Source organism: Budorcas taxicolor, chromosome 1 (assembly GCF_023091745.1).
Source record: "Budorcas taxicolor isolate Tak-1 chromosome 1, Takin1.1, whole genome shotgun sequence".
In the NCBI taxonomy this organism is placed as follows: Eukaryota; Metazoa; Chordata; class Mammalia; order Artiodactyla; family Bovidae; genus Budorcas; species Budorcas taxicolor.
Genome location: NC_068910.1, coordinates 5,327,206 through 5,343,178, shown reverse-complemented (window position 1 = coordinate 5,343,178; position 15,973 = coordinate 5,327,206). Strand labels below are relative to the sequence as shown.

Below are 15,973 nucleotides of genomic sequence, written 5' to 3'. Positions count from 1 at the left end.
ACACGAGTGGGTTGCCATTTACTTCTCCAGTGCATGAAAGTGAAAAGTGAAAGTGAAATCGCTCAGTCGTGTCCGACTCTTAGCGACCCCATGGACTGCAGCCTACCAGGCTCCTCCATCCATGGGATTTTCCAGGCAAGAGTACTGGAGTAGGATGCCATCACCCGAGCTTTATTTCTAGAAAAGCCTAAAATTGGTAAGTTTGGGTGGTAGATGCAGAGGGTTCGTATTGCTTGACATGCATCTGCGTTATTTCAGGTAACTCCTCACTGGATATTTTGGTTACCACTGGGTCTCTTCTGCTGCTGGGACTCTTGTTCATTACAGTTTCAAGTAATGAGACTGTGCTCAAAGCCTTTCCTCTTTCACCAGAAATGATGCAATCCCATCTTGTGTGAAACTCTTGGGTTTCACATCCTGAATAAAACGTTGACAATCAGTGGAAATAAGCTTTCAGCTTTGTAAGCTGAGCCGAGGCCTCAAGTCTCTCCTGCACCGTTTGGGATTATCCGGGCAAGCCTGACCTTTCAGGACGCAGGTATTGTTCGTGTCTAGGTTGGTTACACATGAATGACTTTGCACCTGAGACTCACTTCCTCCTCCTCCAGGATTCCCTCCTGATCATTATGTCTTAAGTCTTCCCTTCTAGTTGAGGGACAGTGACATAGACATTGCACAGGTGCTAGGTGTTACCTTTTTACTCCTGTTTAGATGTTTCCAGCAGCTTCCTAATCACCCGTTGGCTGGTGTTGCTTAAGACCTTTCCATCACCCTAGCCAGTAAGGCAGCACTTCAGCAGCTGGACACCAGCCACATCCTCTTGTGAAATGGGCTCTTGGGTTCTGTTCAGAATTTCTCAAAGACCAAATATGTCAGAAATGAAGCCTGGGCCTCTGATTTGTTTTAATATTATTTATTTGGCTGTGCTGGATCTCATTTGTGGTGTGTGGGAGCTCGGAGTCTTAGCCACTGGACCCCCGGGGAAAGCCCAGCAGTGTGCCTCTTATGCAGATTACTTTCTAGCCCATTCTCTTCTGTGGTCCTCCCCTTTTTCCTGGCTGCTCAAGTGCTGTATGGAATAGAATTTTCTCTTTTGTCTTTGGCACTGGTAAAATTTCATCTTGGTGACCTTTGATGCCCTGGAGAAGGGACTGGCTGCCCACTCCAGTATTCTTGCCTGGAGAATTCCATGAACAGGGGAGCTTGGCAAGCTACATTCTGTGGTACTTCAACATCTTGGTGATGTTAGTAGGTCATCAAAATGGGTTACTGTCGACTTTCAAGACTAACTTGCGGTTGATTGTGAAGTATGTGTAGGGGTCTGATGCCCCATCCCACAGAGGATTTCCGATGAGATCTATTTGTACTGCTGTTCTGCTGGGGTGTTGATTCTTATCTCTCTGAATGTCAGTGCCATCTTCTGTGAAACCGGAACTGTCACTTCTTAGGACTTTGGGGAGGAAATAATGCAGGCGCCCACCCCCGCCGCAGCGCCTGGCCCCAGCCTGTGCTTCGTAACTTCCACTTTCATCTCGTGGCGGAGGACTGTTGATCCGCTAGCGTGCAGTGGTTTATTGGATGTGCGAGAGAGAAGAATTGAAGATGACTGAGGTTTCTTCGTGGCTATATGGTGGTGCTGTTTAATGAACTAGGACATATAGGAAAATGGACACAGTTTCAGTGAAAGGAACATTCAGTTTTCGATTTGTCAAGCTGAAGATGCCTGTGAGAAATTCAGTTTCAGCCTTTAGAAGACACTTTAATATATGGTTGGAGGTTAGCGCTAGAAACACCATCCTGGGATTCATTGGCATCTAGATGGAAATGGATGTATAAAATGAAAAACTTGCTTTGGGGAAAGCTTAGACAAAGGAGAGGGCTGAGCGCGGAAGCTTTCAGAAGCCAGCAGTAGCAGGAGAACGCCAGCTGTGTTGTGGAGGGGCAGAGAGAAGGGAGCGATGGAGAAACCCGCAGAACCAAGCAGGCGACTGTGAGGGTGTTCCATGCCAGTGTCGCTCACAGGGTGGGCCCAGGCCCCCAGCATGAGGGTCTGTTTCTCCACTGGGCCCTGAAGGGACAGTGCCCGGGACCCACAGACTTTTCTGGGCCGTGTGAAGACTGGAGTGACCCTCAAAGGTGAACATTCTGCAAGCGCAAAGCTACGAAGAGCCTTTTAGACAAAAGCCAGAGCCGGTTTCATATGGGCCTAGGGTGCATTTAAATGGGTTCGAAACGGCTTGGAGGTCGCTGTGTCTGCCTGTGTGTGCATGCTCAGTCCTGTCCGACTCTTTGAAACCTCATGGTCTGTAGCCCACCAGGCTCCTCTGTCCATGGGATTCTCCAGGCAAGAACACTGGAGTGGATTGCCATTTCCTTCTCCAGGGGATCTTCCTGATCCAGGGATCGAACCCATGTCTCCTGCGTTTGGCAGGCCAATTCTGACTCCAGAAGTAAGAGTGCTGCTGTCCTGAAGGCTTCAAGATAGCATCAAACTCGAATCAGGATCCCCCCGGGGCACCGGTCCCCGCCACCCTCTCTGTCCTTTCTCCCCCAACCCGCCACCCCACCCCCCACCCCCTAGCAAGTGGATCCGAGGCATGTTCATTTTTTAATAAGCCCACAAGGAGGTGGAAACACTTGTTCAGTGCTGGCTGGTGTGAAGTTGCGCATCCATGCCAAGGCCACAGAGTGCGCAGGCCCTGCTCGGAGCCTTCTGCCTGCTCTGACCTGCCCGCGCCTCCTCCGCCTGGTTTTTCCCTGGTTTAGGTGGCGCTCACTTGCATTTTACCATGTAATTGCTATTGCACTAGAGCTCCTTGTCTCTCTGATAGCCAACATGTTTACAGAACTGAAAGGTTTTAAAAAATCTTGGCCCAAAACTCATGGCAGAACCTCTCTGAGTAGACATGACCTGTCTTCTTTTATTTATCCCCTCTAGTGTGACTGCTCATACATCCCACTGCAGACATACTCATCTGTCTTGGGGCAGTTGGAGACTCAAGTGACCTCATCACCGTGTGCCTTTGGAACTGCAAGTTCCTCTAGGGCTGTGCTTCCCCCCACACCACCACCCCATCACCCCCAGGTCTGTGTCCCCTCCCCGCCCACTCACAAGAGTGTGCAGGGGACATAGGATATTACATTGAACGTACGCCTGCTGGCCGGGACGGTCAAATTTATTTGATGATTTGAATCGGTGATGCCATCCAACCATCTCATCCTCTGCTGCCCCCTCCTCCTGCTGTCAATCTTTCCCAGCATCAGGGTCTTTACCAAGGTCTTCACATCAGCTGGCTAAAATATTGAAGCTTCAGCATGAGTCCTTCCAATGAATATTCAGGGTTGATTCCTTCAAGATTGACTGGTTCGGTCTGCTTGCAGTCCAAGGGACTCTCAAGAGACTTCTTCAGCACCACAGTTCAAAAGCATCAATTCTTACGCACTCAGTCTTCTTTATGGTCCAGCTGTCACATCCATACATGATTACTGAAAAGACCACAGCCTTGACTATATGAACCTTTGTCAGCAAACTCATGCCTTTGCTTTTTAGCACACTATCTAGGTCTGTCAGCTATACCCTAATACAAAGTAAAGAAATAAAATTAACAAAATAAAGTAGATATAGTAAAGTGCAAATTTCCTGAATTTGAAGGATAAAATGTGAGATTTCAAAGCAGTTTTGATACCATGGTTTGGGTGGGGGAACTTCTTCATTCTTCCTGGCTGGGGTGCTCAAGCGCTGCCTCACTCAGAACCCTGACAGTTGGCGTTGGTCACTGGCTGGACTTCAGGTTTTTGTGCTTGTAAAGTTCCCTGGGGCCACACAGGATGGCTCGAAGAAGGGATAACACTAGTGCATCAGTCAGACCAGCTTGTGAGAAAGAAAGATGCCCGGGAGGTAAAGGCCCGGGAGGTCCGTTGTGTCGCCCAGAGGCTGACTACGGCAATGTGGCCAGGAGCCTGGGGTTGCTTTCCAAAGCTATGTCTTCAGGCAGCTTCTCAGCCTCTGGTCACTTTCTGTTTCTCTGTGTCAAGTGTGGTTACAAATGGCCTCTCTCACCGTATCCTGTGCATTGTTGCCGTGATTTGTTTCTAGCAGGCGATAGCGAATGGCGGCAGCTATGGGGGACCCCGGCCTCTCCAGATTGCAGTTCGCCCCCTTCAGCAGTGCCTTGGATGTTGGCTTCTGGCATGAGTTAACCCAGAAGAAGCTGAATGAGTACCGGCTAGACGAAGCTCCCAAGGACATTAAGGGTTATTACTACAACGGTAGGCGATAGGAAATTCCATTCTTTTCTCTTACCTTCTCTGCCCAGTGTAGGGTCAGCTGTCCTTCGGAATGGGATATCCTTGACTTTTACCATTAATGGTATCCCCTGGTTTCTACTTTACTTCCTGACTTTTTGACCCATGTTCATTTCTTTTCTCCTTATTGGGAGAAGAAAGGGAGGAGCCAGTGTATTAATCAGAAGAGTTAATACCCCTCACTGAGTATTGCTGGGGAAGGGGATTAGAAACATTTTCCCCAGTGAGTCTTTGCGTTAATATTCTTGGCAAATACCTTGGATTCACAAAAGCCGTCATATGCTGCTGAGTCCTTGTTCAGCTCGGGTGGCTGGAAATTGGATGGGGCCCTTTGGGCTTCACCAGAAGAAAGTGATCCACAAATGTTTTTGTTGCAAAGGCTGCTGTGACTAACTCATGAGTGAACATGTAAATGCTTCCTTCCAGGTGACTCTGCAGGGCTGCCAGCTCGCTTAACACTGGAGTTCAGTGCTTTCGACATGTGAGTATTTTTTGATCGAAACCTAAAATAGAGAATGCTGATTTTTGCAAGGAATGAGGGTTCTTAACTTTCATTGTAGGTGAGCCATGGGGCGATCCCCAGAAGTTTCCGAGAGCAGGGCTAGCATCTCGTGGTTCTGTTGTACCTCCCATGGCATGGAGACAAGTGCTAGGTGCTCAGGACTATCTGGTTCATTCTTTCAGCACATATTTATCACCTATTAGGTGCAGCAGTGAGCATTTATTAGACTACTTCTATATTCAAGTTACTGTGCAATAGCATTGTAGGGATGTACAAAGAAACGTGACATAATGTCCTCACAGAGGTGTCTTTGACTAATTGGGGACCGTGGGGGAGTTGCTGGAGAGAAGAAACACATTTATTGAGTTAATTACTGACTTATTTTCTAGAGATAATCCTTTCAGACCTACCAGGTGTGGTTTTCTTCCCTTTCACAGGTGAGGAAACCACGAGTCCAAAGGTGAAGTGACTTACCTAAGTCATTTAGACATGGCTAACTTTAGGAAACAAGGGTGAGAGAAAAGTGACCTGTATTTCTGAGGTTGAAGTCTGAGTAGCTGCGGGCAATTTCCTATTTTCTGTAGAAACTGAGAAGCCAGGAGTTGGATGTAGTTTGGGGAAGAGGTAGATTTGGTTTAGGACATGTTGAGTTAGAGCTGACAGAGCCCAGGCTGTAAGATAGGAAGAGGCTGTAGCGTGAGGGGAAGGAAGGGCAGTGACAGGGACCGGGCCTGATCAGGAAGGGCAGAGACGCAGAACTCGCCAGAGAGACGTGACTCGCTGGAGAAGAAGAGCCAGAGATGCTGTTTTCAGCAAGGGAAGAGGGTCAGCAGCGGCAGAATCAGAAAGGCCAGAGCTCAGTGCTCCGGTCGCTGGAATTGTTGACTGGGTTGTGTGAGAAACTAAGTTCTGCGCCTGGGGGCAGAGCAGAAAGCATGTTGAGAGGCTTTAAGATAACTGAGAGCTGGAGGATTACAGGCTTCCAGGAGGGGGCCATCTTTTTCTGCTCCCTCGTGTGTTTGCTGTGTGAGGGTCGGGGATAAGGGGAACATGAAGAGGTACTTGTAAAGACCATCTAAATATGGAGATAGTCAAAGATTGATTGTTGTTGTTCGGTCGCTCAGGCGTGTCCGACTCTTTGTGAGCCCTTGGACTGCCGCACGCCAGGCTTCCCTGTCCTTCACCATCTCCTGGAGCTTGCTCAAACTCATGTCCATTGAGTCAGTGATGCCATCCAACCATCTCATCCTCTGTCGCCCCCTTCTCCTCCTGCCCTCAGTTTGCCCAGCATTACAGTCTTTTCTAATGAGTCAGGTCTTCACATCAGCTGGCCAAAGTATTGGGACTCCAGCTTCAGCATCAGTCCTTCCAATGAGTAATCAGGGTTCATTTCCTTGAGGACTGACTGGTTTGATCTCCTTGCTGTTCAATGGACTCTCAAGAGTCTTCAGCACCACAGTTCAAAAGCATCAATTCTTCATCATTCAGCCTTCATTATAGTTCGACTCTCACATCCATACATGACTACTGGAAAAATAACAGCTTTGACTTTGTGGACCTTTGTCGGCAAAGTAATGTCTCTGCTTCTTAATATGCTGCTTAGGTTGGTCACAGCTGTTTTTACGAGGAGCAAACGTCTTTGAATTTCATGGCTCCAGTCACTATCTGCAGTGAGTTTGGAGGCCAAGAAAATAAAGTCTCTCCCTGTTTCCATTGTTTCCCCATCTATTTGCCGTGAAGTGATGGGACGGGATTATGGGCTACAGTCTTCAGGCTCCTCCGTCCATGGGATTTTCCAGGCAAGAGTACTGGAGTGGGGTGCCATTGCCTTCTCCGTAGTCAAAGATTAGGGTATTTCAAGTAAAGTCTCCCTGGAATTTGAAAACAAAAAATCTCTTCAAAAGTCAATACATTTTATTCCTCTGTCACAATCAAATTGTGAAACTAAATTGCACAACTTGAATCGAAAATGATGTTAGTCTTTGTACCTTTAAAAGATATGTTTTGATGTTTCTTATTCCCTTCAGAGCTTTCTTGCTCCATAATAAATCCTTGTGACTATGCGTCAAAGCAAAAAATCCTAGTCATCTCTCTCCTGCATTGGCAAAGACTGACTGACTTTTGGAGCAATCACAAAATAATGAGGAAAATGCATTCGGCGTACAGTCTTAAATTATCTGAGGCTAATAAATGGGGTAGTGTAGTTCTAGTATAACCTGGAGGGTCCAGCATTCCTCACCAGCTGCCCTCATTCCTGTCTGTTTTTTGTTTTTTAATGTATAATTTGATTATTTATGGCTGTGCTGGGTCTTGCTGCTGTGTGGGCTCCTCTCTCGTTGTGGCAAATGGGGGCCCCTCTCTAGTTGTGTGGGCTTCTGATTGCGGGGGCTTCTCTTGTTGCAGGGCGCAGGCTCTAGGGTGCGTGTGCTGCAGCAGTCGCAGCCCGTGGGCTCTAGAGCACAGACTCAGTAGTGGCACACGGGCTTAGGGCTTAGTTGCTCTGCAGCACGTGGGATCTTCCCAGATCAAGGATGGAACCTGTGTCTCCTGCATTGGCAGGCGGATTCTTATCCACTGAGCCACCAGGGAAGCCGGCTCCTGTTTCTTCTGACACCAGATGAAAGCTTATTATTTTTTGAGTTTCAGTAATTTTATTCTTTGGCACAACTAATTACAGAAAAAAAAAACAAAAAAACAAAAACTATTCACAGAAGTTAGGCTTGATCTTGTTGCAAAATCCAGGTTTCTTAAACCTTACAATCCGGAAATTTTAGTTGAAGGAGATAAAGTCTGTGATCCTGTGGCTGTGGTTTTCACCCAGATGGCCCGATTTTCTTGATCATCGTTTGTCAGTTAGCTGCTGAATATTCACCGTGTGTGAGGCTCCACGGTGGGCACTGGGGGAGATGAGCAAGAATTACGACATGGGAGTCCTGGATTGGAAGCTTGATGGCTTGGAATCTGCCCCTGATTAACTGCCTTACCTGGAATGAGTCTTTTTCATTTTCTCAGCTTCGGTTTCCTCATCCACAGCTCCCAGCTTCTAAATGTTCCTTTCAGTTTTAAAAGTCTGATTTTCTTCCTTTCTTTTTTTTTATTTAACTTTTTTGTAAAAGTCTGTGATTTTCTGACGCCCCCTTTCTTAGGATGGCTGGTGCCATGGTCTAAACATTGGTGTTCTTCAAAAGCACGCATGTTGTAAACCCAGGGCCCAAGGTTACGGTCTGAAGAAGTGGGCCTTTGGGAGGTGGTGAGGGCAGGGCTCTCATGCATGGGGTTAATGACAGGAACCCCAGAGACCTAGCTTACCCCCTCCACCCTGCGGAGGACACAGCTGAAGCGGAAGAAGCTCTTCACCAGGAGCTGGTGCTTTGATCTTGGACTTCCAGCTTCCAGAGCCGTGAGGGATAAACGTCTGTTGTTTGGCAGCCCCCCAGTCTGTGGTGTGGTACAACCTCTGCTGGGGCAGACTGAGACAGTCAGGAAGTTTACTGAAAGCACTCGGAGCTCCTCTGGAGAAAGGAGGTCTTTGTATCCACATTGTTTTTCTCGTGATTGTTCTTTCTTTGCATTTATTGCTGAGCATCTGCGTGGGTTTGTAGGGAAAATCTCTGCGCATTTATTCATCAAACACTGAATGTTTCTTGTGTGCAGACGTGTAGGTGGTAGAAATACAAAGACTTAAGCAAACGGGACTCTGGAGGAGCTCTGCATGGAGGTGGAAGACAGGTATTAGCGTCACAGGGTATGCAGTGCTGGAGCAAACGTGGGGGGCTGATAGTTGGTTCAGAAATGCTTATTGATTGCTTCCACTGTGTCTTGATGATAGAATGTGCTGGGCCCTGGGCATACAGAGAAGCATAAGATGCAGTTTAGAGAGCTAACAGCCCGAGTCCTCATCTGTAGATGCCAGGTGTACCTCAGCTTTGCACAGCACCAGAGAAACCCCTTTCACTCTGAGATCCCGGAAGCCAGATGAATCTCTACCAGCAGTTGGCATCACAGGATCCTGTTATCTGCCTTGTTTCGGCTGAATTATCAGTCACACTTGACTGATCAGGCACCGACTGTCCTGCCCTAGAGGAAGCTGTCTTAGGCTGGCACGCTGGTGAACCAGCCCCCGATATGTAACGGCCCTAACACAGAGGGAGTCTGTTTCTTACCCACTTAGTAGTCCAGGTGGGGGTTGGGGGCGGAGGTGGTCCAGTCTTTTTCTGTCTTGTGGCCCCATCATCCTGGAGGGCTTGTGTGCTGCTGAGAATGGAATTGTCGCCTTCCGGTGGCCAAAAAGAGGAGGCACAAGAGAACCAAAGTGAAAATCTGAGGAGACACACCCAACTCTCTTAAAGACCCTTAATGGCCTGGGTGAGCGTGGGGTTGGGGGGCATGTATCACCCCACTTGCGTTCCATCAGGCAGAGCCGAGGCCTCACCGTCTTGTAGGGGAGGCTGAGACATGGTGCTGAGCTACAAGCATCAGAGCATCACTTTTATATAAAGAGAGAAAAATAGACTTTGGTGGGGAGTCTCTGTGTGGATTTAAAGCTGGTTAGAAAAAAAAAAAATTCCTTTGAGGAACATTTACCTAGTTATTTATTTTTAAAATATATAGCACTGTTTCAAAATGGTTTTTAATTAATTAATTTTTGGCGTGCTGAGTCTTCGTTGCTACAGACTTTCTCTGGTTGTGGCGAGTGGGGCTGCTCTCTGGATGTGGTGCTCAGGCTTATCCCTGTTGTGTAGGCACGGGGACTCAGAGGTTGTGGTACACAGGCTTAATTGCGCCGTGGCATGTGGGATCTTCCTGGACCAGGGACTGAACGGTTGTCCCCTGCATTGCCAGGCAGATTCTTAATCACTGGACCACTAGGGAATCCCAACATTTACCTAATTAGTGATAAGACATATTTTCCTTTTCTAAGCTTCAAGTTGGGCTTAGTAAGATAAATAGAAGGCATACCCTTGCGTTCAGAGACCTTAAACAGTAGCTGAGGAAATACGGCTCATTTGCTAGATCATCTGTGCAGGGCACGGGCCCTCTTATTCTCCACCATCTTGCCAGCACCTCACTCAGGTCCGACATGGACTGGCCGCTCAGATAGCCGTTGGCGTCAATGGCAAGCAGTCTGAGGGCCTGGCTGTCAAAATGGGAAGTGGCATGGCTGGTGGAAAGGCACCCATGGGCCCCGATAGAGGACGCGATGAACAAAAGCTCAGAGATGGTTACAGAAAGCAGGAGACCATGCAGTCGGGCCCCTAGACTGAAGGTGGCTTAGATGCCAGAGCTCCCCTCAGGCGGATGAGACTGCGCACACGTAGTGAAGGCTTCTCTAGATTCGTTCCATCCCAGCCACCGTCACTGCCTGTCTGTTCTGGAGGATCTGGCCACGTGTCTGCCTTTGCCCAGGAGGTTCCATAACAGCTCTCAGACTTTCCTGAGTCATCACTGTGAGGCTGAGTGATGTTGAGGGCCTGGTGTCCAGAGAAAACGTGCCAGGCTTCAGGCCTTTGTAGGATCCCATGTTTTCCCCAACTCAGGTTAGTGTGTTCACTAACTAATTAGAGTTCACTGTAGGCTGTAGGACATGGGGAAGATGTCTAATTCCAGTTTTCTAAAACAGCTTTATTAAGGTATACTTTACATACCATGTGGACTTTCCTGGTGGCTCAGACAGTAAAGCGTCTGCCTACAATGCAGGAGACCCGGGTTCTACCCCTGGGTCGGGAAGATCTGGAGAAGGAAATGGCAGCCCATTCCGGTACTCTTGCCTGGAAAATCCCATGGATGGAGGAGCCTGCTAGGATACAGTCCATGGGGTCACTAAGAGTCGGACACGACTGAGCGACTTCACTTCACTTTATGTACCATACAGTTTACCCATTTAAAGTGCACAATTCAGCATGTCTTAATATGTTCACGAGGTGCAGCCGCCACCACTGCACGTTTTTGCCACTCCAGAGGGGAGCCCTGCACCCTTCGCAGTCACTCCCTATCCCTCCCTTCTGCCTGTCCCCCGCGCTGGGCAGCCACGACTCTGCTGTCTGTCTCTATGGATTTGGCTGCTCTGGACATTTCACAGCAATGGCATCACAGCAAACTAAACTCATACATGTCCAGGCGCAGGATTTGGAAACTCTGGTTTCCAAGTTTAGGGCTCTTTCCAGTCCTCCTCTGAGCCACCTCTTTCTGGAACAAGTGGAACTTGAACCTGGAGAAACTACTGGACTGGCTTACCCTCCCACGATCACATTTTAAGTTCTTTCCTCTGGCCACCTCCCTGGGTGGAACTTTAAGCCTTGAAAAATGCTTCTCCTCTGAAAGTCTCCTCTGAGACTCACTAATGAGCTCACACGAGGGCCGATGTCCTAGCAGCTGCTTGAGTTCGCATGCTTTAGTTTCCTCTGCTCTCACAGCAAGGCTTCGGCCCAGCATTCGCACACCCAGGACATCTGGATGCTGGGAGGGAGGGTACCATATTCGATCAGAGCATCCTTCTCTGTTTCTGTAGCGATTTCATGAGGCCATGTCTGCGTGTAGAACCACGTCTGCCTGCAGAAGCCTGGTTTACCAGCTGCTGCGCTTCCTTTTTCTTCCCTCTCAGCCTAGTCTTATCCTTTTCTGATTTCTTTTTTCTCCTCAAGTCTGTCCTTGATGTCCTCATCTCACCCGAGTGAGGAATATTCTTCTATTGTCGCAGAGTGGTGACAGATACAGCCTATGAGCCACTGACTCATCAGCTCCCAGAGGCAAGCTCTGGCCTTTGGAAGTTGCTTCTCCCAGGACTTGGCACTTGAGCCTTAGAGACAGCATTTGGCAGAACCTCCTCACCCGTTGCACCCTCCACACCTGCTGAGGGTTTAGAGCTCTCTAAGCCCTCCTCCCCGAACCCCATTCTACTGAGACTCGGAAGGGAGAAACGCTGGGTCTGAAGAGCTGCCATCGGTGTGAGCCGTGAGCATCCTCTCTGCAGTGGTTGTGACCACAGTGTGCATCTTGTGATAAGATGACCGCTATTTTCAGTTAACAGCTGTAACCTCTGAAGGGCTTCCCAGGTGGCTCAGTGGTAAAGAACCCGCCTGCCAATGCAGGAGACGTGGGTTCAGGCCCTGGGTTGGGAAGATCCCCTGGAGAAGGGAGCGGCAACTCACTGCAGTGTTCTTGCCTGGAGAAGCCCATGGACAGAGGAGCCTGGCGGGCCACAGTCCCTAAGCTCACAAGGAGTCAAACACGGACTGAGCAACTCAGCCCACACACACAACCTCTGAAACGCAAATTAATCATTTCGGAGGTGACACCAGGTTTTCCCACATCTGGGTTGTGCTCAGAATCATCTTATCTTTCTCATCTCCTGACCTGGGTTACTCTGAGGCCGGGGGGCTGGCGGGGAAGGGGACAATGTAGAATGTGACACCCACGCGGCACGACATGGCCATGCAGATGTCCAGTGTGCAGTGCAGTCAGGAGGAGGCGGCATGCCCCTGCCTTTGGAGAGCTTCCTGTCCCCCAAGGGGTGTGATTGTTGGTCTTGGAAACACTTTAAAATAACTATGCTCATGATCAGAGAAGGGGGGGATGGATGGATGGCTTCCTGAAAGAGGAGGATTTGCAGCAGGGTGCTGAAGCCTGGGAGTGCTTGAATGGGGAGTGGGCAACACAGACCCTTCGAGTCAACAGTTCTGAGTTGAGACCCCTGCCCTGCCTGTTATGTGACCTTAAGCAAGTTACTTAATCCTTCAACAGGGAGAACAAACTCCTTTCAGAACCGAAACCTTATACCCAGGTTCAGTAGAAGCTCAGTAAATAAAATCTCTTTTTCAGTTTAAAGATGGGAAAGAATTTTTTTAAATAGGAAAAGAGCTTATATCGGCGGTGGGAGGGGGGGCGGTGGGCAGCGGAAAGACAGCATGCAGAGACATTAGGGGAAGGGGCCTAGAGAGGCTTTTGGGGGTAGAGCGCACGTTTTTACTCTTGAAGCAGTGATATTCGTCATTTTCCAGAGAAATGTAAACCAGCCTTCTCTTTGCCCTGTAGAGCACGGTCCTTGTCTCTGACCGTCTTCTGGTTTGTTTGTCGTTTGCTGGCTCTCCGCGTCCCAGCTGTGCCCATTAACCATGTTTCTCTCGTGCCCAGGAGTGCGCCCACCCCAGCCCGCTGCTGTCCGGCGGTCGGCACACTGTATAATACCAACACACTCGAGGCTTTCAAGGCTGCAGATAAGAAGCTACTTCTGGAAGAAGCAGCAAACGAGGTTAGCTGGGAAACGCAATGTACCCGTTGTCTTGTCCATGGTCCCGTGGGCACATGGTCGCAGACCAAGTGTCTGACTCTGTCACAGAAGCTAGCGTGTACCTGGTGCTCAAGCTGCTCAGGGCCTTCTGCAGTGATGGGTGGGTCAGGGAGGAGACAGCCGGGCTCTTGCCTGAGGAGAAGGTCACAGCAGAGAAGGGACGCACTCGCCGGCTCTCCCCAGTTAGCTCAGCCTCTCTGAGTGCGCCGGCTCTGTGCCTGTGTCTCGTGGATTTGGGTTTTCTGTTCCTAGTGCCCCCCGAAGAGGCTTTTTAGTCCTGAGTGCTGTCAGCTGTCAGAGCTCATCATGTCTCCCGCGCGCCCTCAGGGCTAACTGGAAAGGCCCCGTGGGACAGCCCGGCCTCCGTGGCCCCGTGGCCTCCCGTCCCATCTCCCTTGCCCTCGCCGTCTCTGGCCACTGCCGGCGCATCAGGGAGCATCCCTCCCTTCGCCGCTCTCGGCGGCCCCTTCTCCCTGGAACGCGATGCTTTCTCTGCCTCGAGTGTCCTTCCTTTCCTTACTCGCGTCTGAGTCCATGTGAGGAGTAAGTGGGGGGCGGACGGCTCATCCCCGCCCTCTCTGCCACCCACATCGTCGATGAGCTTCACCCCAGTGAGTCTTAGCTATGTGGGGGCCGTGGTCAGAGAGGGGCGTCCCCTTCCTCCGGCCTGAGGAAGGCGTCCGTCCCGCCCCTCGTGATGGGGGCGATGCTTGCTTTCCTCGGCCTGCGGCGTGACTGCTCATGGGCTCCTGCGTGTTTCAGAGGCCATCTCGAGAGAGTGGGTCAGGAGAGTGGGTCTCAAGAGAGTGGGCCGGGTCTTAGGCTGTCATTGGAAACAGCAGGCTGCTCCTCACGGGAGTCCCAGCCCTGTCCCGTGTCCGGGGCTCAGCCTCCCCTTTGGTTTGTCAGAAGCGGGGCCCGCTCTCCTGGGCTCCAACTTCTCCAAGCTCGTTGTTTCCACAGCAGGACCTTCTCTCTGCTTGTTTCCCTCTTCCGCTCGTGTGTGTGCCGGGGTTTCTGGTGGCACAGCTGCTGGTTTGCTTAGTGGCACAAAGTTTAGCCACTGGTCTTAGTTCCTGAAACGTGTGACCAGGTCCCGCTTCTGCTTCCAGTCACAGCCCTTCCCGAGTATCCATAGACTTGATTTTTTTTTTCTCTTTAGGGAAGGATTATCCCAAATAGGGCTTTTAAGAAATGCCCTGTACATAGTTCAGATCATGGCCTCTGGAGCCCATCCCTGGCTCCTTCCTGGCGCCTGTCCTTAGCCGAGGTCAGGGCTTCTCCCAGGTCCTGTCCGCCCATCTGCGAGATCCCCTGCTGCCTGGCGGCATACAGACATGGGTGCCCGGCTCTCTCCCAGGCTCTTAGCTTCTGGAGGGCGGGGACTGTGCCTCTCACTTCTGTATCCCCGATGTGCTTGCTCTGTAGTTGACAGTGAGTAAACATCTGTGGAAGGCAGGAACCAAGGCGTGAACGGGCTGGGTTTCCTCCCTGATGCTGAGACCCCGCAAGAGAGGATGCTTCTGGACTTCCCTCTGTCTCTGCAGGGGGCCCAGGATGAGTGTGCTGGGCCTGTGGGCAGGAAGGCGCACTGCCCCGCAGCTGCGTGCGTGTGCTCCTGGGAGGGAGGCGGGAGGAGACCCCGGGACCTGCCTTGACGCTGCTTCTCCTCCCGGCAGATCTGGGAATCCATCAAGTCGGGGGCTGCCCTGGACAACCCCGTGCTCCTCAACAAGTTCCTCCTCTTGACATTTGCGGTAAGTCTGCGGGCTCGGCGGGGTGTGGACTGCGGACTGTCCCGGCCAAGCCCAGGGCGCTGGTGGGACAGGCTGCTCTCTTCTCTCAAGTCACGTCTGCTAAACAAATCCTTGGGTGCTTGGTGACCCGGTAGTGGCTGGCGTTTCTCACTGATGCAAGATTAATTCATTCTCCTCGATCGCGCTGGTGGCTGTTGCCTGGTTTATGTGACAGGGAGACCCACCTCTCGTCATTTGAGGACGTGACAAAGTCCAGTTCCGGGAGCTGGATTCATCGCTGCTAACGTCTTTAAGTTCAGCGCCACAGAGCTCAGTTGCTGGGTCCATCGACATAAGAAACAAGTGACGACTCGAGGATCTAAGCCATCCCTAGGTGACTTCTAGACGAGAGGGGGGTCACCCTGCATAGCTTGTCCACACAGCTGTGTTGCTGTTTTTTTTTTTTTAAACAAAGAAAATGTTTTATGTAAGTGAGATCTAGTTAAAGTGAACTTTAAGGGCGGCTTTGAAGAGAAGAAATCACATTGGGGGAACACCTGCTGCCCAGGGAAGCAGGGGGAGGGAGCCTCGGTGATGGGAAACATGGCAGAAGGTGAGGGCTGGTTGCTTTTAATAGAAGTGCCAGCCCACACACACACGTATGCACGTGTATACACACATATGCATGCGTGCGTGTGTCTCCATATATCTCCGCAGAAGGCTCGTTTGCCCTTTATAATTATGTTAACATTATAGTGTTCTGTCAAGTGTGTGTTCTACAGACCTTTTTACATCTCGGTTGTTTTCAGTATTCGCTATTTTATTTTGCTTTTGACCGTGCTACGCAGCATGTGGGATCTTAGTTCCCCAACCAGGGGTCAAACCCACGACCCCTGCACTGGAAGCAGTTTGAACTACTGGACTGCAAGGCAAGTCCCCAGTATTCACTATTATTTTAAGAAAGTTGCAGTGAACATTGTCAGCCACACTGATTTTCTTTTCCCGCTTCTTTCTTTAGAAGATAGCCCACTGGAGTGGGCATGTAGATGCACTGATGTGGACACACATTAAGTGCGCTGGTTGTTCACCCCAGCTTTGTCAGCTCCGGGTGTTAATCCTCTTCCCTACATTTTTCTTTTCTTT

At 50.2% G+C, this 15,973-nt stretch overlaps 1 protein-coding gene across 2 annotated transcripts in view; it reads left to right on the top strand.

Moving 5' to 3' along the window:
• The window catches only part of ATG7 (autophagy related 7), a 266,203-nt gene that overhangs the window by 19,563 nt on the left and 230,667 nt on the right, over nucleotides 1-15,973 (top strand). For both annotated transcript variants that reach the window (XM_052635718.1, XM_052635647.1), the window contains exons 2-5: nucleotides 4,100-4,269; nucleotides 4,732-4,786; nucleotides 12,938-13,055; nucleotides 14,774-14,851. In XM_052635718.1, coding sequence (XP_052491678.1) covers nucleotides 4,110-4,269; nucleotides 4,732-4,786; nucleotides 12,938-13,055; nucleotides 14,774-14,851 — 411 coding nt within the window. In that variant the 5' untranslated portion in view covers nucleotides 4,100-4,109. The remainder of the gene's footprint in view (nucleotides 1-4,099; nucleotides 4,270-4,731; nucleotides 4,787-12,937; nucleotides 13,056-14,773; nucleotides 14,852-15,973) is intronic.